The following is a 26,514-nucleotide window of genomic DNA, read 5'->3' on the forward strand; positions in this document are numbered from 1 at the left end:
ATAAATATTGATCAAAACCAGCAAAACTCATGTTTAGGTGAAAACAAAATATTGTTTGGCTTAGTTAAAGCCGCATTTTGCATTACTCTTTTGAGGCAGGGCACAAAATCAATGCCACTGAAAATAAAACGTGCGATCAGAGCGCGCGAAATCAGGCATAATTTGTTCACTGAAAAATCTTGCGCACGCGCACTTTGGTAATGAGCGCCATGAACATACGTGTGGTACGTACGCCACGTCACAATACCAAGGGCAACAACGAGAACCAGTTATATCGGCGTACAACTGATGCATCTTTTGTGTTTTCGATAATGAGAAGCAAGAATCAATACCGATTGGTTGATTTTTACAAGTGGGTTGTGGACGTTATATTCCAACTCAAATTTTCAGAAACCTGTGAAGTTGCTGTGGCTGATTGACAGAAACAGATGTTTCAGGATCTTCATTGTGTTGTATAACTTGGTGTGTTACACGAAGAAAGCTCAATAGGGAGAAAAAGCACTGAAGACATTGTTACCATCAAATCCGAGATTTTAAGGGATACGTATTTATTTCGAAAGTTCACTTTGGAAAAAAAACTCAAAAGAAACTCTATTTTTAGAAACATTTTCTATATTTTAGGAAGCAAGCGTTTTCACGGGATGTAAAAACTAACTTTGGAAACAATATACATCTGGCAAAAATAAGCTTGGAAAAATATATTTACTTTTTACAACAGTATACTTCGTGACAGTAGTGGGTTTTCATAGATATGAAATCACAGCCCACACATTTCTTGTTGTAACCTCTCAGTTGCTGCAGCCTAAACCGAGGGTGGCCCTTCAAAACTGTATAAACACCAGTTACACATGTAAAAGCTATTTATCGAAACTTGTACCAATTAACGTTCTATTTGCTACAAAATTTCAATGACGATGACCACAGATTTCAATTCTCAAAAAATGTACATGTCACAGTTTAAGTATTAGCTATCTTCTCATTTTTAATCTAAAAATTACCAAATACGTTTAGGAAATATATTCTTGTCTTGTTTTTCCACTAGAGTTTACAAGTTCAGGCAATGTGTGATTTGTTATGATAGTAACCAAAACGTACGAAACAATTCGGATTTCTGATTATAAAAAAGTCAATCTGCATCTTTTGTGTCGTGCCTGGGGTTTATAAAATCGTTACTTTCTTTGATTACACGTTGATTTTAAGCCTCAACTCATAATGTGGTGTGTCGACAGCAAGACGCTTAAAAGATTCGAAATGTCTGTGATCATAAACAAAATTTTAGCATAAACAAAATTAGCTAAAATTGCATACAATTTAGCGTATGACAGTAAAATTGATTAATGCTAAGTGTTTATAATTTACATTTTCTTTTGTCGTTAATTGGTCATTGAATAGCGCTCAACCTTTGTCGTTTTATTTTCTTTCCATCAATTTGCAATGACGTTTTTCAAAGCACTGATAGACGGTACGAAGAAGTAGCCGCCTCCAGTGGGAATGACCCATTCATCAGTGGTTGTCAGCGTTTTGACGGTGCCGTCTGGTAAGCGGACATCAAACGAACGCTCCCTGTTAGTAGCTTTAGACTGCCCGATAACCATGTCATGACCACCGCCGTTGTGCGGGTTGGTGGGATTATTGGCCCAATGGGTGATCAAGAATTCAAACTGATCCTCGATGCTTGCTTGGTAGCTGACAAACATTAAACCGCGGTCTTTGCCATCCTCGACCATGATGTCATCAATGACGTCACCGTATTGAATTCCACGGCGGATGATTAAATGCTTGAGTGTATCGAACTGATTTCCGATGTCAGTGCTGGCGTCACGCGGCTGGACTTTGCGCAGGTGAGCGGACAGGGGACACACAATCCCAAGGGGATCGGGACTCCCAGTGGGAAACCCATCTGTGTGACCATGTGGTTTGAGTGCATAAGGGCCTTCCTTGGTTTGATAGACGAAAGCATTATTCGCCAGTCGATCTGCTCCCAATTTGGGATTGTCGGTACTCGGTTCACGGATCACTGGCGTTCCTGAAAATTTGGAACAAATAAAGACTAATGTAAATCAACTTCAAAAATAGGAAATGGAAAAAATGGCCTAGAGTTCTGTATTAAGGGACTCTTTTTAAACGGTCAGAATTGACCAATTAGGTCCCATAATCAACTGCTCAACTGCTCTCTCCCTTATAAACCATCTCGCATTTTAATTCATGATTGTAAAATAAGGCTCAATGGAAATGATTCAGAAAGGTCATACGTAGGCTATGTATCACAAAAAAAGTTTGATAGTACCACTACATGTGAAATTTCAGCAGGGAATGAGTGATTACTTCAATGGTTTTGCAACAAAATGTGATGTCGATGCAAGCCTAATTGAGTTTTCCGTTCCTTGTCTTTGAATTACGTTGACAACGATTCAACAATAGTCAGAAATGCCGTTCTAGGCCCCAGGTCTGTTCAACTGGGATGAAACTTCATATATGAACTCGCAATGGAAGATTTATACATGACTTAGGGATAGCTGAAATAGCAAAGATCATATCGATCCATCCTGAAACTCTCAGAAATTAAAAAACAAATATTTTTACGGTTTTAATAAGAAACTGTTCCCTGCGTATTTCATCACAATGAATCTCAGCATGCATTATAACGCTGAAAGCGCTGGGAGAAAGTTACCACAGCAGGTTTTAATTAGATCATTTATTTACCCTTCATTAAAATAAACATATGCCGTCCCATGACATTTCCCATTAGAACGTCGACTGTTTTTATATAATTGTACTCAGAAAACATTTTGCAAAGCTAGAAGGGCCAATCAGCCAGTTCAGTATTTCAAAAAGCCAAGGTCTCTTGGGAACAAAGCACGCGCGTGAGTCAGTGTATGACTGCGTTGATCATTGTAGGACAGACTACAGCGCAAGCATGTAGCCGTTCCTGAATAGCCCCGTAGTGGGCATGCGCTGTTGAAATACCGAACTGGCTTATTCCGTAGACGAAATCAGTACCTGATTTCCATCTGGCCACAACTTTGGCACCCATGTGGTCTTTGGTGAAGTGAGCCATGTCTGGGTGTTTGGCGATTTCAGCAGCACTCTCTGTCATGAATTTCCAGAATTTGGGTACATCCTGCCTCAGTCTTCGGTAGACCAGATAAGTTCCATTCTTGGCCCATTCCGGCCCAACGTAAGAACCTGTAAAAGTTAAGGTCACTGTCAGTTTCTTTTACTGCACGTTTAATATCGGCTGATTCCATGACCAGTCATTACAGTAATCGCGCTACCGCAAAACCACCGATCTATAACGTGGTGAATTGACCTAAACTGATTATTGGCAATGTGGTCTCTGAACATTCAATAACGCTGAATATCTTCTGAGTGTGATCTGAACCTCGTATCATTGTCAAAAGCCGCAAGCAGTCTCAGTACTGCATAGAAATCTTTCTTTATGTGTGTACTTACTGGATCCGGGCTGGTTGGCTTGTTCGGGATCTCGGGTTTTATCGTTCTGTTTTGGCAGGCCCAGGATGACTTCACCAGGCCATATAAGGCGCTGGCCAGGCAGACCATACATACCGAACCGTGGATCTTTTTCGTCCAGAAACCTTGGCGTAATGTACAGGAGTTTTCCCGTGCCTTGCTCCTTGTAAGTACCTCTGAAAACATAGACCAAGGTTTGATGGTTTGGCATATGGTCTTTAAATTGAGGGATAAAGTCTCTGGTTAAAAAGTCTATTTTTTAGTGAGTTGCAACATCAATTTCTCTTCCTCATATTTGTCTCTTTATTTTCATACTGAATCAGTATGACTATTATTTTTGAGTCTGTGTAGTTTTTGCCAAAAGCTCTTGCCTGCATGATTTAATATGGTCGCATTAAGAGGGCGCTATACGGTTAGTACAAAAGTGTACACTCCCATTTCTTACGACCGGGGCTAGTGAAGGAACGTGCACACAGTGCTCCCTCCAGTATTTGGAGAGTTGATACTGTGTTGATGAAAAATCCCACATTTGATAAGAGATAGTGGTCTCTCCAGCTGGAGAATGTACGTAGCACGCACAGTCGCATCAGCGTCAATTTTTCATCTTCGAATTTACGGTACCTAACTCCAAAGTTACTGACACCATCCAGGAATCCGAAGTGCTCGTGTCCCGGGAAATCTTCACGTCGTTTACCGAACTCTTGGTACGTAATCTTAAGAGGATTGCCTAGAGATTTCAGCCCGTCTTGCAGGGAGTCGATCTCTTCCTGTATAAGTGCTTTGCGGTCAGAGGCTACCTGGAAAGAAAAAAGCAAGTATCTGAGGTCAGCGTGTTTTTGATTATCCAGATTCCACCTATAGGCCCACCTGGAGGAATGTGAGATCAAGGTCCCCCTTGTCAAATTTTCCCGAAGGGGAATTTTGAAGTTTAGCTATCCTCCATGCCGCCCTCCCCCCGGCATGGATCGTTGCTGGGAGTAATGGGAGTAATCAGAAAAAAATGATGACGTACCTGGATAAGAATATGTGGATTTTTCTTAGCACCAACTATCCAATTTTGCTGGGCCCCTTCACCTGATAAAGATTCAGAAATGAACAGAGTTATTGGCTAATTCTCTCTTCTTAGTGTGTCTTCATTACATCCATGAAAGCATCCCAAAACCTACTGTACCCAACGACACTAACCAGCCATAAACTTAGGAGTCCTGCGTTTAGTAGTACTGATCTAAAAATACAAGGGCGTATGGGGAAGGCAATTGAGGCCACGCCCCTTCCCCACCAGAAAAAGGAGCAAAACAAAAAAGAGAAAGGTACACGTTTTCTGTCTATTTCATTTCCCTTCTCTTTCCTATTTTGTAACAAAATTAATTATGAACATAGCAATCTTAGGCCCCTATACTTGGCCAGAAACACAAATCAGAACTTATTAGATCAGTTGATGGGTAGTTCAAAGATAGGATCGGTCGAGACTGGACAGGCTATGGATAGGGACACGACTGTCTATCTAAAAGCCAACTAAAAGTCCAACGTATCAACCTATCCAACCCAACCCGGACAGAGATCGTAATGCGTGGAATCAGAACTTTCGCTTCTTACATCCGGAGAGCGAACACCTACACAAAATGGTATCTTATCGACGTACATGAGATGTAGGCACATCTCTTAATGGAGATTTTCATTTCGAAGCAAAGCATGAAAGTATCTTAACTTACCTTTGCTGGGGTCGTGCAGATAAGTGGACCGCGGAGGCAGACCGATTTTAAAGGCAACTTTTTTACCGGGCTCGTAGAATTTGTTGACGTCCTTATTCGGCGCTAATTTGAGCAGCGCATCGTAGGAGAAGGACACGTTCAAACAGATCTGAGCCACTGAAGTGGGCTTAACACCATCCCGTCGCTCACGCATCAACCTGAACAACTCACGATACTGGATGATGTCTCGGGCTGTTGTGACGTCGGGAATGACGTGATCGGCGAGCCATTTCTTGGTGTTCTGAATGGTTGCAGGCTGATCGTCTACTATGTCGATGGCCAAGATGGCAAGATGGGGTTTGTTAAAGCCGCGGAATGCGTCTCCTTGAATGTCATCCACGTCGACTTCTGGTTCGTCGAACGTGTACTGCCATTGATCTTTGGGTCTTACTTGTCTGGCCAAGAGTCGAGCCGCAATGGATGGCTGCGTCTTAAATATAAAACCTTGTGACGTCATGACAAGGCCAGATGTTAACGAAGAACTGGAAAGAGAAATTAGAAATACTCAAGTAAGTCATCGAGTAAGCCACCAGTTTATCACGTGTAAACAGGTTTTGGGGTCTTTTTGAATGAGTGTGACCACTGACCGACTGACGCGCCAACTTGGCAACGTACCTAGATTGATGTTCTTCAAGTTTAAAACGTTAAAAAATTCAATGGTTTCGCCCTCAAAAACAAAATGGGTTTGGGGCGTGAGCGTCGCCATGTTTTTTTTTTTTTACCTTGGGCTGGAGGTTGAGGGGCAAAGCGTCAATCGGCAGTAAACTGATGAATCATTAACGATTGAAGGGGTGCATTCTGAGGTATATTCAAGAAATTTGGTAATATTCATCCCTTTTACTCCCTGATTTGGTTTCCGTCGCTTTTCTTTTCTATCCAGACTCTTTATTTCGTCTTTCTTCCATGCAGGAAGCCATTTAGGACTAAGGATCCTTTTACCCGGCATGAGTTAACTTACCTGAGTTCTCTTAAGTGCATAGGTGTCTGGGGTAAATCCCTCGTCACGTTATAACCAAGGGACAAACCCAAAAATTTGCTGACCACTTCAAGGTTTCCGAAAAGGGGCGATGGAAGGAAGGAAACAAGGCAAATTGACAGCAGCCCCGCATCCTTTTTTCGAATTTTTCAAATTTTCCACTGCAGACTTTGTAAACTTAGATCTTATAACAATGTTTACCCGGTGCTACTTGAAGACTCAAATCCACAGACATCTGTAGGCCCGGCCACACGACTTTCAACTTAAGGGTCCATGGGGTTAAACTAAGTACATCTTGTAGTTGCAGTGCCATCCTTTTTGGTTGTGCACCTTTATCAACACCTTGTTGTGGGGAAGATTTTGCTTTTTCACAGAGATTTTTTTGTTGAAATAGTGAAACTAAGAATTAATCATTAAACAGTTGTGAGGATGTGTTAAACTGCCTCACCGCAATGGCTTAGCTAGCCAACAACAAATCGTCACAGGAAAGAAAAACTAAACCATCAAAATGTCCAAAATTATAACAACTGTTTTACCGGTAAAATTTACTACATGAAAACCAAAAAGGCAATTTAATGCCCTTAAAAATGGCAAGGCAAAATTAACAATGGGATTTGAAGAGTACATTTTCAAGTATTTCAGAAAAAAAAGGTTGTAAGCCATGTAAGCAGCAAGATGGCGGTCCTCAGCTGGGCCTCCCTGTCTCGCATATATACTCTCATGTTCCATTCCTTTCAGTTTCTTCATCATACCAACCACACAAACAGTTACGGAAAAGAAATGAGACACTTGACGTGAAATGAAAATCAAAACTAAAACAGATTAAGGGCCGCCAGGGAATAATAAGTCTAACAGAAAGGTGCAGAGAGGGGCGAATTGTGAATTCATGAAACTGACACGAGAACGTCTAGTAATATCTTTAGAATTGCCAGATAGTATTGAAAGTGTAAGGAGGATGATTGTACTCTTCTACATGTGCAATAACTTCAGTTACCTCTCCCTGGAAAATGATTTACTTTTTTTAAGCTAGACCCCCCGGTAAGGTAACATCATTCTTACAGTAATTAGCATAGAGCTACAACCCACCCTTGAACAAAGAGCCCCTTTGATTAGGACCATGTGCTCAGCATTCCGTCTAGACCCACTCAGTTTGCAGATTGGCAGGAAGGGCACACACCACATTTTTACGAGTTCTCTGCCCCTCGTTTAGTCTGCCGTTTCATTTGGTAAGTTCCCCCTTATATTACTTCGGTCTCCTTAATGAAACTGTTGGAAAGAAGATTTTTTGCTCTACATGTAGATTACCCTAGGTTCTTTTTAGGATATTTTTTATTGCATTGTGAAGTTTTTTGTTGTAAAAGTACAATGAATACAGTCAGGTACATGTGTGTACTTGAGTTTCCATCCTCTCGGTCAACCTTAAGTCTTATTTTAAAAAATAAGTTCATTTTATGTTTTATGAAATACATGTATCTTGTGAGCGATGGGTATTACAGCATGGTCATGTTTGTGCTCGACTCATGAAGTCTACACATTTACTCCTGTTCCTGATTTTTATGCATTCTTACTAGATTACGTTTGCCATTTTATTGCTCTTTCTTTATTAGTGAGATTCTTTGCTGTTGGGATGGAAAACTAGAGGAATTAGGTTTTGACAAGATTTTAAATTTTACTCATCATCATTTGTGTAGTTTTGTGCCACAGTTATGACTAAAATGTATTACTTTGCCCTGCATACCTGTGTTGAAAGGATTCAAGCTCTCAAACATTTGTTTTCACACTTCAGAGCTGTTTTCACTTGTTTTTTTAATCCTAAGTATTCAACGATGATTTTCTTTCTTGCTTTGTCTATTACATATACATGTACATGTACATTTACTTTCATACTTTAACTGATACATGTAGTAGAGTCCCATTCATAAGATCAGTGGTCCTGTATGTTACGTGCGGAGAATGCACGGCAGAAGAAAAACCAAAAGACGGGAATCAGGACACTAAAACATACGAGCAAAGGACAATAAAGGAACTAATTTGGAATAACATTTAATTATTAACTTAAATCAGCAAAGCAGTAAATTAAAACAAAGTAAATCTAGTGGTTTGCTGCAACTTAAACTTCTCATGCGAGAACATCGTGAATTTGAACAGTCAAAAAGCATAAAAGGAAATTATTTACATTAGCACAGCCAAGCAGAATTAATTACACTGAAAATTAGCAAGCCGGCAAAAATATATTAATATGCAAAGAGGCAAATTATATTCGGCCGAGTATGATTACCTTAAGGAGCCAACACAAGAACAGAAGAAAATTAGGCCCCGCCCAGTCAGTGCCATGGCTAAAAGAGCGCGGTCGTCGGGCCAAGCACCTCCGCACTCCGCGCCAGAACAGCCCAGTTGAGACAGGCAGGTCAGTGTCGATCCCCGAGATTCGGCTCCTACATGGAGCCACGACACTCCAGGGTCCACGGTCCCTCAGCGGTGTCAGCCGTGGCTACGGTGCGGCAGTCATCGAGGCGTAGACGACAAGGAGGTGCTAACCCAACGCCGGCTATTTCGAAACGCACATGCTAAAAGCATATAGGCACTGACTGAGAGCGAAATCAACGACTACGGAGTCTTTTATAGGTTTTTGGAACGTGCCTAAATTCCACACGTACCTTTTCAGGGAGACACAAAAGGATTCGGATCAACTGGGATCGTAACATGTATGTAAGGAGAGATGCTTTACAATGGAGTTCGTGTTTCAGCAGTTTAGACTTGTTCCTTTAAGTCCTTTGGTTAATATTAACTCCGGTCATTTTTTATACATAATGATTGTGTCGCTGATTGATTTACGGTGGGAGGACTAAAGTCTCCTCTAGCCTCTAGCCGGGGTGAGCGCTTGGTTTGTCTGTGCCCAGCTGACCTTGAAGGCAGGGATAGTCTTATCAGCTCATTAGGTATTCACAGGGATTTTGGTGGTCTGGGCTGCTAGTATATGCACCTCTTGCTGTGGTTTTTTGTTTACAGGTTGTGAAAGGGAGAGCCAGACGCTTTGTGTGAACTAGTTATGGAACTAGGGACTGGTCAACTTATTTTGTAGACTTATAACATTTTCCTTGTTTAACTTTTAAAGTTGCTTTTTGGGTACGACCGTTAATCTTTTTCATGTATTCATTTGTTTGTTTGTTTGTTTTTTTTATGCTGCAGGTTGTCAAAGCTGTTGTGTTTATTCTGCAACCCTCTTATATGCCGTGTTGGCTTTTGTTTTTTTAGTTTTATTTTTTGGTCAGGTTTTCGTGGTTTTTTTGCTTGTATTTGCTTGACTTTAAATTTTGTTGAATCCAAGCTCCTATTTATTTTGACCAGCAAAGTTTCATTGGCATCTAATTTTTTTAGTTTTTTTTTTGAAGATCAAAGTTAATCTAGTCCCATTTTGCCCAGACGTCACACTGGTTCTTCAATTTTTTTAGATCACAAGTTTGATTGAGTTTGTAGTTAGACAATTCCTTTTTGTTATCGTTGTTTGGATTCTGTTGAGCAGTGCCCCTAAACAACAAATTTTGGAATTTCATTTTTTTGGTTTTGTTTCCTCCTTTCTATGAAATTTCCTTGCGACTCCTCCCTACCCGATCAAATTTGAAGTTTTTTTTTAGCGAGTTCCCCAAATTCTGGTTTGTTTTTTTGTTTATTAAGACTTAGTTTAGGGGGCCATTTTTCTGTGCTACAAAAGGTATTTCAAAGTTTCCTTTGTCCCTCCTCCCATCTGTCAGTACTATTTTTATGCCACTTTAGTAAATGACCAAGTGACTAAATAATCTGTTTACTTAAGTGTAATTGTTGTCAAGGACAGTGTCATTGTTGTCAAGGACAGTGTCGCAGCTAGGATTTTACCAGTGGGGGGCACAAGGGGGCAGCAGCATCTTATGGGGGCAGGGCACCAGCTTTCAGTGGTTTATTTATTTATTTATTTATTTATTTATTTTGGGGGGAGCAGCTTTTGTTAGCCTTGTTCAATATCCATTCATCCGTTTCTTTGGGGGAACCTGGGGGGCACCAGTTATTTTGTGTGGGACGTGCCCCCCAAGCGCCCCCCCCCGGGCTACGCCACTGGTCAAAGACAACCGTCGACAGAAATTGAGCATGAGGATGAACACGGCTCAAGTACAAGCCAAATGTTAAAAGGCTGTTTCTGCAATAATTCAACGAAAGAAAAAACTTAGGGTTGTTAGTTTTATAACTATTGTGATACATTATATCAACGACGATTTAAACCTTGATTATATGTGAAATTATAAAATGTGTAGATTAATTATATGTGAAATTATAAAATGTGTAGATGATTTATTTATACAAATTAAAACTGTGGACTCCTAAACCCAGAACATTACAAGTAACAAGGGCAGTTTTGTCATATTAAAATCTGTGACTCGGAAACCCACAAAAAAGTAATGCGACATCCTTGAACGTCTTTATACTTTGACCCGGATAATACTTCTGGCTCAAGGCAAACCAGGACGTTGATCCAAGCCAACACGCTTCCGGTTTTGATACTGGATGCAATAAAGGGCGCACACCAAAGTTGTCGTGCAATTCTGATTTGAATCAAGACCACCAAACTATGTTTTTGTTCCGCTACAACGGATTTATTTCAGTTCGACTGGGCTTTTGGTAAATTAAGTTGAAGCCACTGTCGTACTTATGTGCCTTGATAACGTCACGCTATATTGAATTTTATTCGACATAGAATAAGAACGACGCCTGAAACAGGTCTTATACTCCTCTCCAGAGTATGAAAACAGTTTGACGTTTTGGGGGATGAGTGTACTTAAAAAGACAACTTTTTAAACACATAAAACTGTCCGTGTTTATGCGGACAACAGAGGGAGCTGTTGCGGTGATGTCAATCAGCGGAAACGATGCGCAGGTTGGGTTTATCTATTCAAATTGTGAACCCATAATTTGCCCATTGGAAACACCTCTGAAAAGGGGTTGCACACTAGTTTCTTGCCATGAACTCAAACAACGACGAATCGGTTTTGTTTCTAAAATGACATCACAGTTTTGGTCGTGAATATGAAAATTTGCATGAACATAAAACCCATAATATTACCAAGATACCTTATGAAATGCAAAACAAAAATTGGAAATAATGTTGAATCAAACATAAGGCTTCGTTTTGAGGACTGTTGTAACAAATGCATTCCATGGGCCCCTTTAAAGGGCAATGTAACCTACTTTTCAAGACCGTATATTGCCGACTGATTTATGTCATCAAGCTCAATATAGCCGCAGCTGAAACGATATACACCAATTTGGGGGATGCATTTCTCTAGATGTATTTTGCAGTTCTGTGACAATTCAAATGTACAAATGTATGTACTCGAATAGCCTGCATTAATTTGCCTCAACATTTATTTGTCTACCCCATCTTTTTAACAACCCACTTAAAATGTTGCTTTGCAGACCGTGATCAAGAAAGCTCACTTACCTGTACGGCAATGGTGAATCAGGCAGGACGAACCGGCAATAGCCTAACAACACGGCAGGAATTCAGCTCTGGTGACAAATAGCACCAATGCCTGCATCATGCATCGGCTTCAGTGGACTGTGTTCCCAAGGTGTGGCCCAAAATTCGTGCGAACACAAGAAGGGTTAAAAAAATTCCATACAGAGTGGAAAGGGGTGGATTGTGATTGGACTATTGCTGTGTGGTGCGACACGGATTTTGTGCGCGCGCACTTTCGCCACTGTCAACCTGTCCCTCAACGGTAAATTGTATCTAGCAAAGTTAATGTCACAACAAAACAAAACAGGGAGCGGCCAGCAACAGGATGGTTTTATGCGCGTTGTGGGGGTCGTGTCAGGTTTATGTCGTACCATAGAGCAATTGTCCAATCGCAGACTTTCGTTAACCCATCCCTAAAGAGGTGATAGGGTTTTAGCAAGCATGGGAAAATAACCAATGAGCAATATGCTTGGCCGGTCGGAGGTATTCTTCTCAGAGGGACAGTGAGCTTGCTTCGACTGACACTCCTTGTTGATTTCCGCTGTGTGTTCAACGGAACAATACGCGTTGAACTCAGGGAAGACTGTCAAAAGTCATTATTGCAGGTAAGTAGTAGCTTGGTTGTGTTTTATTTTACGAAAAGTAAATGTATACGAATGCAACAGATTGTTCATGTTTCACCTAAATGAAATTAACCAAGACCTTCCCATTGAAAAGATTGTACATGAAAGCTTCATCATTTCTGTACCATGCGGGAAATTGTAAGAATCCCTACAACAGCTGTGATGGCAGAATCTTGAATGCGTTCCCACTTGCATCACGTATGTTTTCTGACATTTTTTTGCAATCGTAACCGTGAAATAAAACGTTTCACTTATGCTGTGCCACTGTTAAGAATTGTAAAGATTGACGCAATTGGATAATGTCAAACACCACAAATATCTTTCCATTGTATTCAGTCTCAGCATAGAGAAGGGACATGTCTTTTCTCGATGGTCGCAGCTAGTGTTCTTTTAAATTAAAAGTTTGAATTTTTGAAAGATTCTCTTAGAGTTTTTGCACCTTGGGTTATTTTAAATGAGAAATGAATCTTTCAGGTGTTTACTAATTTGTATTTTTTGCTTCGGTTTGGTTGTTTGATTCGCCTTTATTATGATCGGCGATATACGATAACTGAATTAGGCCACCTGTTACTCATACTCGGTAGAGAATCGCGGCCGGTAATGTATGTGTCCAACATCATTAGGTATGAGAACCAAGAGAGTACAGCTGCAGCATAGGAAATAGCCAAGCTTTCGATTCAGGACAGGTGAGGGTCAAGAAAAGATTGATAGTTCTGTGGCAACCTGAACTGAGTGACCTGCCCAGCGGTGTGAATTACTGTCGTGGACTGAGGGCGGGAGGTCAGGAGATGACGTTAATAAAAAATTGGCCCGCCATGGGAATCTGGAAGGGGGTACATCATGTAACACTTGGGGCGCACTGTTCGTAATACAATTGTACATCTGCAATATGCATTCATAAAGTACTCACAACCCCGAGCTTTACATAAAACAGTGTATTTATAATCCCTTTTCAGTGTTAATAAATACATTTTGGTTGTTGGGAATTCCTAATAATTATTCAAAATCCACCTTATTTGTTACTCACCACGAGAAAGTGTTGGATGATGTAATGGCCAATCCTTCATCCTATCAAAAAAGTAGATGGTGGGGATATACCCCAAGGATTTACGCCCCTGTATCTGCCTTGCTTACCAGCTCCTGATGCAGTTCGACATTTTGGGTGAGTGTGTACGTGTACGATTTTTTGCATTCGAATAGAGACCCTGAATTACAGGGACAATAGGGTCCCCGATGTGGCTGTCGCATGAAAACATTTGGGAGGACTTCCAAATGAGTATGAACAAAAGAAGAACATAGGGGTGTCCACATTTAGAAGGGCATCTACACGCTTGGGTGTGTGCTAACAGTGTGGACTCGTGAATAAAAGACGTCCACACGATGCATGAAGGGAAATGTTCTGTGGACTTGGCCACGTCCAAAGGACGTTTCGCCCTCTCTAAAAAGAGGTTTGCTGGCATTTTTGGGGTTTGATTTATTTGTTCTTAAAACAGTGGAACCGTCAAGGAAACACTGTTTTAATATCAAGCTGAAAATCGTATTAACAATTAAAACCAACAAACAAACATTTTTTTTCACTTTTCCAAATGAACCTGTAATTCATGACAGAGAATATTTACAAAACAACGATTCCTAAAATAAAACAAGGTTCAAATGGAATAAGTAAATACTGACATACAATAAACTTAACAGAAAAGAAGGATTCTCAGTAAAATTAAAAAGAATTAATTAATTAATTATAACATGAAGATTGGAACCGTTCTTATAGCCATCGAAAACACTAAGACCTCTTATCAGGGATAGACAATGACAACCATGAAAAAATGATCAGCCTTCACTCCTGCGTGAACAGTGTTAAATGATCAGGAAAAGATACTTTTGTTTCTATGATAGCATGCACTTGACGTCTAAAAGACATAACATGAGATAACTCTTTGTCTCTAATTCCCAAGGGGATCGGTTTGATGCCTGAAACTGGTTTGCAGAAGCTTGACAGATTTTTTTTTTTGCAATGAGTGCATTTGGTAATTCTGGATATACATTTGACAGTCTCTCAGTAGGTTTTACTAAGGGGTGATGGGAATAAATGAATCGTTGTGCTGCAAGTAAGCAAGCAAGCAAGCAAGCAAGCAAGCAAAATATTTTCACCGAGATTTTTTAACTGCACGAAAACAAAAATGTCCACTCTAGGTATGAAATATGTGAGTGTGCTTTACAAGTTTCAGGCAACCTAGCATGTTCTGAATCTGTTGTGTGCTATTTTGATATACTGTCATTTTTTTTCATTCTCTAGTAAATCTGAAATTGGAGAATATGGCTTGTGTATGCTGTACCATACCTGTATGGTTCTATAACTCACGGAACAATCTGCCCTTTTAGTCCTAAACACTGTTATTAGCGTTTTGTTCGACATGTGTCGAATTTAAAGCTTTAGGCTACCAGCTGTGCTTGTACAACTTGATATTTGACCATTTCCCATATATGTTAATTTTGCTGTGATTTATTTTCGTTTTGATCTGCATAGCGGGATACAATTCAGCCTTTTTAATTGTAACCCTCTATGCTTATCAGAACCTCCATGATCAGAACTACATTTCCAACGGACTAAACATGTATATTTGAGCCCTGAAGAGACTGTCCAAAGGAAGCAAACACGAATTTTGTCTTTTCAGTACTTGTATATGCATGGCCGTATAGCAGTTATAGGCAAATTGCATGATTGCATACAGACAAGGTAATGTGATGACGCCAGAGTTGCTGGCTCGAGTCATGTGACTTGGACTTGAGTCGGACTCGAGTTGCTATTTTTGTGACTTGACTTGTGAATACCAGCTCTGACTTGTGACTTGACTTGGACTTGCAAAAAATGACTTGCTGCCACCTCTGGATGACACATGCACAACACACACATACAAATATCTCGTTGATTACATTTTGTTACCATCACTTTAATTCACTTGATATCAACCGAATAGATACGAATCACTGCAATTATTCTTTGGGTCTGTGCAAATGCTATATTAACAATTGTTTCTACTACCTAGAGGTCATGAGGGTCAACTAGTAAAATCTTACAGGCAGCAACACGAAGAAAATGCTTGTAATAATAATAAACAGACCCCGATTATTTTTGACTCACCATAAGACACCCTGCTGTCACAGTGATAGGTGAAGAGATCCCACCTAGCTTTCACTTTAAAGACAAACAGGACGCAGTTCCGCGATTCTAGTAAAGCCGGACGAGGCAGCAACGTGAACTCTTTAAAAGAAAGCCGATTTATTCTGAATTGCCACAGTATCTTTCCATCATAGTGGAAGTTGGACAAGTTTCTTGAACTTTAACAGTACATGTACAATGCAAAAACACCGGACAATGTAGTAAATAGGGTACAAGAGCATAGTTCCCTGATTCTATGTAAATAGCCGGACAAGGCGGCAAGATAAGGCATTTAAAGAGACCTGGATTTATTCTGAACCACAAAATCACCTTTCCAAACCTCACCCAAACAGTTTTTTGAACACCTAATCAGCAATTTCCAGATATTTTATTGATAATAAAACTCATCCTTACACAATTTCGCTCCAGCTGGTGATGCTCATGCTTAACGCGTTCATCCCTAGCGCTTAATGATTTCGAGGAACGGCGAACAGTGCAGAATCGGAAGTGGTCTGAAAGCATTGCTGCTGCCCACCACACAAGCACACACCCACTCATCCATCCACCCAACCAACCACCAAGACACCCCCCCACCCACCCATCCAAACGCCGCATAGAAATTCTCCGGAAATGTAAAAGGGCCATATACACAATTTATTTCGAGTAACATCTCACCGCGGTGAGATAGTAACTAAAAAAAATTGTGCCAACCAACCAACCAACCAACCAACCAACCAACCAACCAACCAACCAACCAACCAACCAACCAACCAACCAACCAACCAACCAACCAACCTTTTTTTCACTTTTCCAAATGAACCTGTAATTCATGACAGAGAATATTTACAAAACAACGATTCCTAAAATAAAACAAGGTTCAAATGGAATAAGTAAATACTGACATACAATAAACTTAACAGAAAAGAAGGATTCTCAGTAAAAATTAAAAAGAATTAATTAATTAATTATAACATGAACATTGGAACCGCACTTATAGCCATCGAAAACACTAAGACTTCTTATCAGGGATAGACAATGACAACCATGAAAAAATGATCAGCATCACTCCTGCGTGAACAGTGTTAAATGATCAGGAAAAGATACATTTGTTTCTATGATAGCATGCACTTGACGTCTAAAAGACATAACATGAGATAACTCTTTGTCTCTAATTCCCAAGGGGATCGGTTTGATGCCTGAAACTGGTTTGCAGAAGCTTGACAGATTTTTTTTTGCAATGAGTGCATTTGGTAATTCTGGATATACATTTGACAGTCTCTCAGTAGGTTTTACTAAGGGGTGATGGGAATAAATGAATCGTTGTGCTGCAAGTAAGCAAGCAAGCAAGCAAGCAAGCAAGCAAGCAAACTATTTTCACCGAGATTTTTTAACTGCACGAAAACAAAAATGTCCACTCTAGGTATGAAATATGTGAGTGTGCTTTACAAGTTTCAGGCAACCTAGCATGTTCTGAATCTGTTGTGTGCTATTTTGATATACTGTCATTTTTTTTCATTCTCTAGTAAACCTGAAATTGGAGAATATGGCTTGTGTATGCTGTACCATACCTGTATGGTTCTATAACTCACGGAACAATCTGCCCTTTTAGTCCTAAACACTGTTATTAGCGTTTTGTTCGACAAGTGTCGAATTTAAAGCTTTAGGCTACCAGCTGTGCTTGTACAACTTGATATTTGACCATTTCCCATATGTGTTAATTTTGCTGTGATTTATTTTCGTTTTGATCTGCATAGCGGGATACAATTCAGCCCTCTTAATTGTAACCCTCTATGCTTATCAGAACCTCCATGATCAGAACTACATTTCCAACGGACTAAACATGTATATTTGAGCCCTGAAGAGACTGTCCAAAGGAAGCAAACACGAATTTTGTCTTTTCAGTACACGTATATGCATGGCCGTATAGCAGTTATAGGCAAATTGCATGATTGCATACAGACAAGGTAATGTGATGACGCCAGAGTTGCTGGCTCGAGTCATGTGACTTGGACTTGAGTCGGACTCGAGTTGCTATTTTTGTGACTTGACTTGTGAATACCAGCTCTGACTTGTGACTTGACTTGGACTTGCAAACAATGACTTGCTGCCACCTCTGGATGACACGTGCACAACACACACATACAAAGATCTCGTTGATTACATTTTGTTACCATCACTTTAATTCACTTGATATCAACCGAATAGATACGAATCACTGCAATTATTCTTTGGGTCTGTGCAAATGCTATATTAACAATTGTTCTACTACCTAGAGGTCACGAGGGTCAATTAGTAAAATCTTACAGGCAGCAACACGAAGAAAATGCTTGTAATAATAATAAACAGACCCTGATTATTTTTGACTCACCATGAGACACCCTGCTGTCACAGTGATAGGTGAAGAGATCCCACCTAGCTTTCACTTTAAAGACAGACAGGACGCAGTTCCGCGATTCTAGTAAACCCGGACGAGGCAGCAACGTGAACTCTTTAAAAGAAAGCCGATTTATTCTGAATCGCCACAGTATCTTTCCATCATAGTGGAAGTTGGACAAGTTTCTTGAACTTTAACAGTACATGTACAATGCAAAAACACCGGACAATGTAGTAAATAGGGTACAAGAGCATAGTTCCCTGATTCTATGCAAATAGCCGGACAAGGCGGCAAGATAAGGCATTTAAAGAGACCTGGATTTATTCTGAACCACAAAATCACCTTTCCAAACCTCACCCAAACAGTTTTTTGAACACCTAATCAGCAATTTCCAGATTTTTTATTGATAATAAAACTCATCCTTACACAATTTCGCTCCAGCTGGTGATGCTCATGCTTAACGCGTTCATCCCTAGCGCTTAATGATTTCGAGGAACGGCGAACAGTGCAGAATCGGAAGTGGTCTAAAATCATGGCTGCTGCACACCACACAAGCACACACCCACTCATCCATCCACCCAACCAACCACCAAGACACCCCCCCCCACCCACCCATCCAAACGCCGCATAGAAATTCTCCGGAAATGTAAAAGGGCCATATACACAATTTATTTCGAGTAACATCTCACCGCGGTGAGATAGTAACTAAAAAAATTGTGCAAGTGCCCCTTGTATGCTTCCGTACAATTCAATCGAACTTCATTGAACTGAATTTCAGTCGCTAAAATGCCATGAAAATCTGGCAGTCATTTTGCACCTAAAACATCTCAGCCATAAGCTGAGCTACTAACAACCAAACTGAAAATAAACAAACAAATTTAACGGTCTCCTTCCCCTTCTCGTTTTCAAGCAAGTGGACGTTCAATTGGTTATGTTTTTGAAGCTTAGTCTTGACTTGTACATGGGTGTGGAATACACATCGACAGACTAACACGCGTAGCAGCAGTATCTTAATTATATTAAAAAGGCGCAATACCGTCTGTTGACAACTATTTCAATCTTTCACGAAGACTCACAGAAAACAGGATGCCCTGTTCACAACATTTTGAGTCCCGATTGTGTTAAATTGAAGGTGTTCATTGTAAACCATTTTGTAATAATTTCACCGATAATGAGATTTTCAAGTACATTCATTTATTTTTCAGAAACCCAAAGCTCGAAAGGCTGACAGCTCAAGAGAGAATCATGCCAGGTAATGAACAGTTTCATTTTGCCTCCTTTGGTGATCTCAATAAATACTGAATCTGTCTCTTTGTGTGGGGAGAGTGTGAAGACTCAGCCACATCAACCAGTCAAACAAATGAATTCCTACGTACATACAGTTATGCCCAAAAGTTTACTCCTCTTGAAAGACTAAAGGTGACTGCCATTTATACCTATTTTCTCCACAATAATTCATCATTCGTTCAAAAGTTTATGTGCTTGATTGGCTTTGGAAATGCGTAAAGTTGGTCTGATATTACCTTTTATGTAAAATGTACATGTATGTCCTATATTCCTTGTTGGTTATGATAATAAGTCAGGCATAGGTCGGGTATGCCAGGCTGCATAGAGGACGCTTCCTACATGTATTCCGGCCCTATTTCCACCTGAGCCAGCACGGGAAGGCAAAACAATACTCTCAAGACCGGGGGAAGTGCAACATCCAGTTCAAGGAAGTTCTGAGGTCAACTGTCCTGACGACTGTGCGGAGATGTAGGGTCAAATTGACAACTAAGATCAGGTCGGATGTCCAAGTTGACATCAACTGATGAGGGCACTGGTTAGGGACAGTTCAATCCCGAGACTGTGCCAAGAAAGGGGGGCTTTAGTGACTAGTGATGACGCAGGTGTCTTCGTCCAACGTTCACCTTGGATGTCACTGGACCCTCTGATATGACAATTAATGGAGCATAGTTCCAATTTGCTGTTGTCGACTCGAGCGGAATAAGGTGGATGTCTTGGAGTGGCCAACTCGAAGTCTGGACTTAAACTAAATGGGAGTTTGTGTGTAAGAGAGTGTTCAAAAAGAAACCCATTAATTTGACTGAACTCTACCAGCAGTTTCGATAAGAATGGGTTGAAATCCCTCATAAACCACCATTTTATCTAAATTCCGTCATAAAGGTTATTCAAATAAAACACAAAATCTTATAAACAAGTTGGCTATTATTCCCAAAATAAATCCAGAAGAAAGCGTTCTATAAGGGCAATAACTGCACATGATAACTTCGGGTACACAGCCTAATAAAAGCTAATGCGCAAGCGTTAAATTTGATATTGTTGTCGATCATACCAAGCACCAACGATGTGAATATTCAACTTCCTTTACTGCAGTACACAACGTTTTAAGGATGCAGATTACCAGCAAAAAATCCCGGCTATGATCATGGGGTACAAAGGGGGCTTATGGTTGTGCAACAGGTGGTGCGTGAACAGGTGGGGCGGAGCAAGCATTAGCTGCGCTCTGGCAATCATATGCAGTAAGGTATGAGACGGAGAGAACCCCCCCTGCTTTGTGTTGGTCATTGTCTTGCAGGAATCTGGGAATCCTTTAAGACATCTTGGGGGGATGTGTTAAGTAACAATAGTCTGGAATGTGTATAGGGATTGGACATGTTGGGGGGGGTACCCCTAGGTCTCATTTCTTGTTGGGTATACTGGCAATGCCAGAAATCGGTAATTGGCCAAATGTTATAGCCCGGGCAGTTCAAACTCCTGTGTCCTCCCTCTATGCCTCTGTACAGCGCCGTATTTCTCCACCCCTGCCTCGGTGAAAGATTACGCCGACTCCAAGAACTACCAGAAATGGAGCGGATTCATAGGTGGCGCATTTAACGATACGATCAAAGTTGAAGAAAAAACTGTTGGTGTGGGGAAATGCCAGTTCTACAACCCGGAGGTCAAGCCGGCTGGGAGTGACAGAGTTACGCAAAAAGGTGAGCATTCATAGCCAGGTAATGTCGGGTTTTCTTCCCCGGAAACAGCTGCTTGGGCTGCTTTTTGGCTCTAATTCTTCAATCGTGCAGTTTATTTCTGGTGCCCATAAAATATTCAGGGAGTCACAATTCTTGAATTTAGGCATCAATATTTTTATTCTTTTTAACCGGGGTTCTTTTCTGGTAAAACGTGTGGCGTCAGCCAGTTTACATACAAAAGGTTCGTTTTAAACCTATATAGGCGTCGCCCGTGGCCATGTGTAGTTTTTGCCAATTGTTTCCATGCAAAGAAGTTGCTAGTTGTAACCTTCTCTTTTGTAAGTGTAGTTTTGCTCGTCAGCAAATCTTTTTATCCCCAAAAGAAGGTTTTTATTCTCCCTTAGCTCTTTTGTATATGGTGTGGGCTCTTTATTTCAATTCTAATTACTCAAGAAAGGCATTTAAGAAAGGCATTTTCGCATTATTGTGGGTGGGGGATCCACTTAGTTAGTAGCAGCGTCTGTGTGTAGGATCGTATTCTGCGCTTTGATCCAAACAAGCACGACGCGTTAATAAATTAACAGCGGAAATGAAAAAAATTCTTCAACGAGCGTACACGTCCTCCGTGGGACAAATAAGGAAAATTGTGTGTGTTTACACATCATCCGGCATCCGTCATCAATGGGACACCGTTGAAAAGTTTAGTATAGCTCAGTTGATGGGGTCGTTGATCCCATCGTGGATATCAGTACACAATAGAAACGAACCACAGACATAATGAACGCGTTTGTAGAGCTATCTTTGGTTTGTTATCATTGACTACCATAGATACCATTTTGTAGCGGTCAACTTTGCAGGACATTTAACTTTGGCTGGAACAACGTTTGTCTCAAAATGCGCACTTTACTTCCTTGGTGTTAACATGTGAGGCATTTTCTGTTAGGATATGTATTTTGCAGAATTGTTCATCCTTTTAATGTTTTATGTGGCATTTTTCTGATGAAAAATACAGCGAATTTATGCTGGAATGGCCGAAAATGTATTGTGCTATGAGGTTTATGTGAAATTCCGAACGAGCTTGGGTTATTATTATTTACAAAATGATCACAATTAATGGTTAAGATTAAAGAAAAAATAAATTCTTATTGCATTCAGCTCATGATATAATAAGAATGATTCATTAAAACATAGAAAATCAAATATGGTCCACCCTGTATAAAATTAAAACTCCAAAAAAATTAGTACATACTGTTCCCAAAATTTCCAGGGACAAGCATCTTGACCGTAATGCAATATAGCAAGACTAGACTGTCTAGTTGTCCATTTTGGAACTTGTAAATCTGCAAAATATATTCCAACACTCGGGAATTGGTATTTTGTTTTTCTCTTTGCTATGTGCTTGAACTTGTGGCTATGTGGATTTTGTCCCACAGTAACATGGAATGGTTTTCCACGCCGTCTACAGCAAGATTTTCCGGACTCGTACCTAGAAGTTGCTGACAAGAAAGACGGGTGGCCCTTCAACGGTGAAGAATACAAGAAAGCCAGGAACCAAGATGAATACCTAGAGTGGTTAGACATTTTTACTACAAAATACAACAGCCATTGCTTTTTAATTAGACGATATGTGTGCAAATTTGGAAATGGATCGTATAAGGTATTTACGTATTGCGACCCCTTTATCTATTGTCCAGTGAGGTGAGGTATTGAGCAATACAAGTATAAGCTGACATCTCTTGGTCAGTTCTGGTCACTTACTTCACCAAAGGCACCGACTTCCTGAGATTTGGCTGGGGTATTTTGAATTAGGCGACCAGAATGTAAGCGAAGTAATGCAATAAACCTTGCCCTTATTGATGGCCGTTCTTACTCTCTTGTTCTAGCATGTAACTTCTTGAGAACTTCAGGGTATAATGCTTTTACCAATGGCACATTTTATCTGCGAATAATTCAGGTATGTGTACAAGAATGCCGAAGGGAAAATAACCCGAATTGATTTCACTTGTGAGGGACCCGAATATTGGGACTTCTTGTTCCAGTGGGAACCAGAGACTTGTCTGGCCCTCTACCAACGCTTTGTCTCAGCTGATGTCAAGATGGAAGATCTCTACACCACAGAAGGAGGTACACTACGGTGTTTAATGTGGTTGGAATATGTCACTTTGTTAAAATGAGCCAGTTTGGTATTCCGAGAACGCAAGACCAGTACGAGGCTTATCTGGAAGAGGTGTGCGTGCGTGCGATAGTCTGTCCAGGCTGTCCACCCTCGACCCCATGGGCTGCGTGCGCGTTCGCGCAAGGCATGGTGGGAAACAACATGGCGCGGCAAGAATGTTCCCATGGGAACGAGGTTGGTCTCTGTCGATGCGGCCATACGGTGACTTGCGCGCGCTTTGTTCCCGAAAGACCTTAGCTTCTTGAAACATCGAACTGGCTCATTACTCCGGGTTCCCGAACAATCACTGTCAACTATTGGGTTAGAGTTTTGTGCCACCTTTCTTGTTTGTTTGATTTCATTTTCTCTGAATGTTTTATTGGGAGAAACTCAGCTGTCTCAAAGTTAATCTTTATCATGGTGTACCGCACACCTCCCTTTCTAAAGCCCTCTAAGTCAAGCATAATGATTCCAAACGTGCGCCAAACCAGCTCGTAGTTTTCAATGTAGGCCAACTAACACTTTCTGTCATGCTTGTGTATTAATCGCTGGTGCCACGAAGTGACAAATGCCAGTTTGAGATGAAATTGAGATTTTAATGCTGTACACTTTGTTTATGAAGAGGTGAACTTTTGTTGCTGAGTGGCATTAATCTAATAATTGGAATTGGTGCAAGAATTCACTTTTGTGGAACACTGATGATTTATATGCATTGGATACAGGGGAAAAGGTGTACAACATTTACAACAAGTGGAACACCACTGATGGCTGTATGCATCTTAACTGCCCGCCGAACTCTCTTGGAGCTGAAATCAGACTTGCTGGAGATGCGTCTATCGTACGTTTATAGCGGAATCCGCCAGCCTTACGTTACCCAAGTTTCTGGCAATGTATTTTTTACTCTGCTATAAGCTATTAGAAGGTTTTAACGATTTATTGTGGTCACACTGACACGAAGTTAAATGAAATCTGATGAACAATTCTTGCTAAATTTTCGTTTTGCCAATATCAGTTGGCCAAAGATGTTAAATCTGCTATTGACGATGTTGACACGTCTGACGTTGTGAAATAGAAATGATCGGGGCAACAAAATTCTATGCTGGATTGAACTGCACAAATACACGCATATGAGGTTTGAAAGAGTAGACTTCGAACGGCTGAGCTCTTTTGCAACGGCTCTTACAGGGTTAATCATCATCTACCGCACTGAAATTTATAGCTTTTTATGGCTTTTCATAGATCCGCGAGAAAAATGGCAGGACGGTCACGGACTCCCAGGAACTGATCAACTGCTCCAAGTACGGGCGGGCCGACCGTAACAGTGACCCTCACATTGGCTCGGCTTGCAACACCCTTTGCCGTCAAGGCATGCGGATCAGCATTGCTAACCCCGTGTGCTTGTTCATTGCTGAGGTCAAGACTGCAGGTTGGACCACCCCTAACGGGGACGATGCATCCAAGTATATGAAATTGGTCCGTGGAACTGCAGGTACGATAAGGCCCTACCCTTCCATCAAATAGAAAAAATCTTCTCACAGTATTTATTAAGTCTGTTTAGTGTGTGAAACCTCGTGATCACAATCAAGGAGTAACATTTCCCACATGCAGTGTTGGTCCTTTTTAAGAGACGCACTCATATTGAAGTTCGGAAGCTCCTATCTCCTCCGCCTCCTCTTAAGTGAAGAATTTTCTCATGTGATACATTTTTTGGAACCCCAAAGAGTGACATAAATGAAAAAATAACGTCACAAATTCGCCCTTTTGGCTTTAAAATCCACACAGAACTATTGTTAGCTCAAGTGAGAAAGTGCTATTGTTCTCACTTCGATTCAACTTTTTTTTGTCCAATCAGAGCAAGGCCTCCGGTACACCTTGGAGGTGCCCTCTTCTGAAGGCTTCACCGTGGGCGACATCATGATAGCCGGTGAGCCCATCCAATTTGGCGGATCAGTGGCTTTCTTGATGGACGTGGGACTGATAGCCGAAGCTTGTAAAGATTCCCAGGGAGCCCAGCCGGCCTATCCTTGTGTCTGCGCCGAGTCACAGCTCCAGGCCTCTTTGTTCGCCGTGAGCGCATCTCTACCTGAGCTGAAGACCAAGGCGCACTACTTTACGCGCGGCTACAAAGCTAACTAATTCCAGGCCAAATACCATGGTGGCATCGAAAACATGGCCACTGCACATTCAACCTTTACTATTTGGCTTATTAACTGAAAAAAAGTAAAAGAGTGTTGTGATACACACCTTGCCTCGCTATTTACTCCAGTGTTCTTTAAACATCCATGATAGATATATCAGCCCCTTTTTCGGCAGCTTTTTGTTATAGTAAATCAGCCTGCTTTTATCAAGTGAATGATTAATTTGCGAATCTGATATTTAAATTTCTAGCGATTTAATTAAAGTTACACAGTGTTGCCGTTGTCAGTCGGCTTTTCATAGAATAAATTTTGCGAAAGTTGCCTTGTGATTTAAGTAGCCGTTTTGTTGCATGCAACCATGTAGTCATTCTGGAATAAAACGTTGTTATCTGTAACCTTTGTAAACATTTAGAAGTTTACCCCTTCAATATACAGGCAGAATTTAAATTTTACCTTATGATAAGAACTGACTTAAATGTAGTAACAGAACCACGTTACCAATTAGTGAGCAGTATATAGAGGGTATAAGTAATTTTAACGATTTTTTTTTAAATGTTAAACGTTTGGTCAAAGACATATATCACGCCATTTCACCAATAATGAGAGAAAAAATGTCCTGCTATTCCTGCATTATGGACTGAGGCTTAAAAAATTAACGTCTAATCAAAGAAAGTAACGATCTTATAGATCTTATGAGTATGACAGAAAGATTGCGGATTGGCTCTTTTTTAAATAAGAAACAATAAACTAATAGATTACTGTCATTGTTGAATAGTAAATCACATTGCCTGAACTTGTAAACTTTTCATGGAAAAAATGCAAGAATGTATAGCTTTTGTGAATCGCATTTGGTAAAATTTATAGTAAAATTTAGAAACTGTACTTCTCAATGTTCTGACACCTACAATGTGAGCTAAGCGTGCAACTGGCGTGTAACAGGTTGTCTTTATACAATTTTGAAGGACCACCCACTATGCTGCAACTGAGATCACTCGGTATGAAATGTGTGGACTGAGAGTTCATATTAACAAAAACCCATGGTGTCACGGAGCATACATTAAACTGAAGTATTTTTCTCAAGTTTGTTTTTGCGATTTATATTTTTCCAAATTGTGTTTTTACAAACGATAACTATTTCCAAAAATATTTACATGTCATTCAATCTCGGATTTGATAGTAACCAGTGGCGTAAATCTGTGCCTGAAATTTGGGAGGGAGTGGAAATGACTTGCCCTTCCATGGAAATGTAAAAAGCAGGAGGTGGGTGACACCACATGACACTATAGGGTCGATGTTCATGACATTCATGCCGAATCTTACATTAGAATGGCATATTAATATTTTTTATTCATTTCCCTTTTTGGGTGGTAATGAGAAGGCTACGTTAGTCGTTGGGAAGTCCGACAAATTCTTCACAATCTGCT

The 26,514-nt window shown here is 40.6% G+C and overlaps 2 protein-coding genes across 6 annotated transcripts; one reads left to right on the top strand and one right to left on the bottom strand.

Moving 5' to 3' along the window:
* Nucleotides 1-524: 524 nt before the first annotated feature.
* Nucleotides 525-11,807, bottom strand: LOC110987730 (uncharacterized). Of its 4 annotated transcripts, none has more exons than XR_015423439.1 (8): nt 8,477-8,858; nt 5,184-5,704; nt 4,484-4,545; nt 4,093-4,268; nt 3,454-3,647; nt 3,001-3,186; nt 1,360-2,026; nt 525-1,309 (listed from the first exon to the last, which is right to left on the bottom strand). XR_015423439.1 is itself a non-coding variant. In XM_087130319.1 (8 exons), the coding sequence occupies exons 3-8, from the start codon at nt 5,677-5,679 to the stop codon at nt 1,425-1,427; spliced, it is 1,716 nt and encodes a 571-aa protein (XP_086986445.1). In that variant the 5' UTR covers nt 5,680-5,704; nt 6,400-6,540; nt 8,477-8,492; the 3' UTR covers nt 525-1,424. The 4 variants fall into 4 exon arrangements, 3 of the variants coding, with proteins under 3 accessions (XP_086986445.1, XP_022106435.2, XP_086986326.1); XM_087130319.1 differs by adding an exon at nt 6,400-6,540 and having other exon boundaries at nt 525-2,026; nt 8,477-8,492; XM_022250743.2 differs by lacking the exon at nt 8,477-8,858 and adding an exon at nt 11,669-11,807 and having other exon boundaries at nt 525-2,026.
* LOC110987731 (uncharacterized) lies at nt 11,659-26,170 on the top strand. 2 transcript variants are annotated; one of them, XM_087130379.1, is made up of 8 exons: nt 11,659-11,798; nt 19,046-19,092; nt 20,627-20,818; nt 22,231-22,369; nt 22,752-22,921; nt 23,675-23,790; nt 24,192-24,441; nt 24,805-26,170. In XM_087130379.1, the coding sequence occupies exons 1-8, from the start codon at nt 11,767-11,769 to the stop codon at nt 25,086-25,088; spliced, it is 1,230 nt and encodes a 409-aa protein (XP_086986505.1). In that variant the 5' UTR covers nt 11,659-11,766; the 3' UTR covers nt 25,089-26,170. The 2 variants fall into 2 exon arrangements, with proteins under 2 accessions (XP_086986505.1, XP_022106438.2); XM_022250746.2 differs by lacking the exon at nt 11,659-11,798 and adding an exon at nt 12,009-12,291.
* Nucleotides 26,171-26,514: the final 344 nt, after the last annotated feature.

This window comes from Acanthaster planci, linkage group LG01, assembly GCF_054643075.1.
Source record: "Acanthaster planci isolate LZ-2023a linkage group LG01, COTS_SCS, whole genome shotgun sequence".
Classification (NCBI taxonomy): domain Eukaryota; kingdom Metazoa; phylum Echinodermata; class Asteroidea; order Valvatida; family Acanthasteridae; genus Acanthaster; species Acanthaster planci.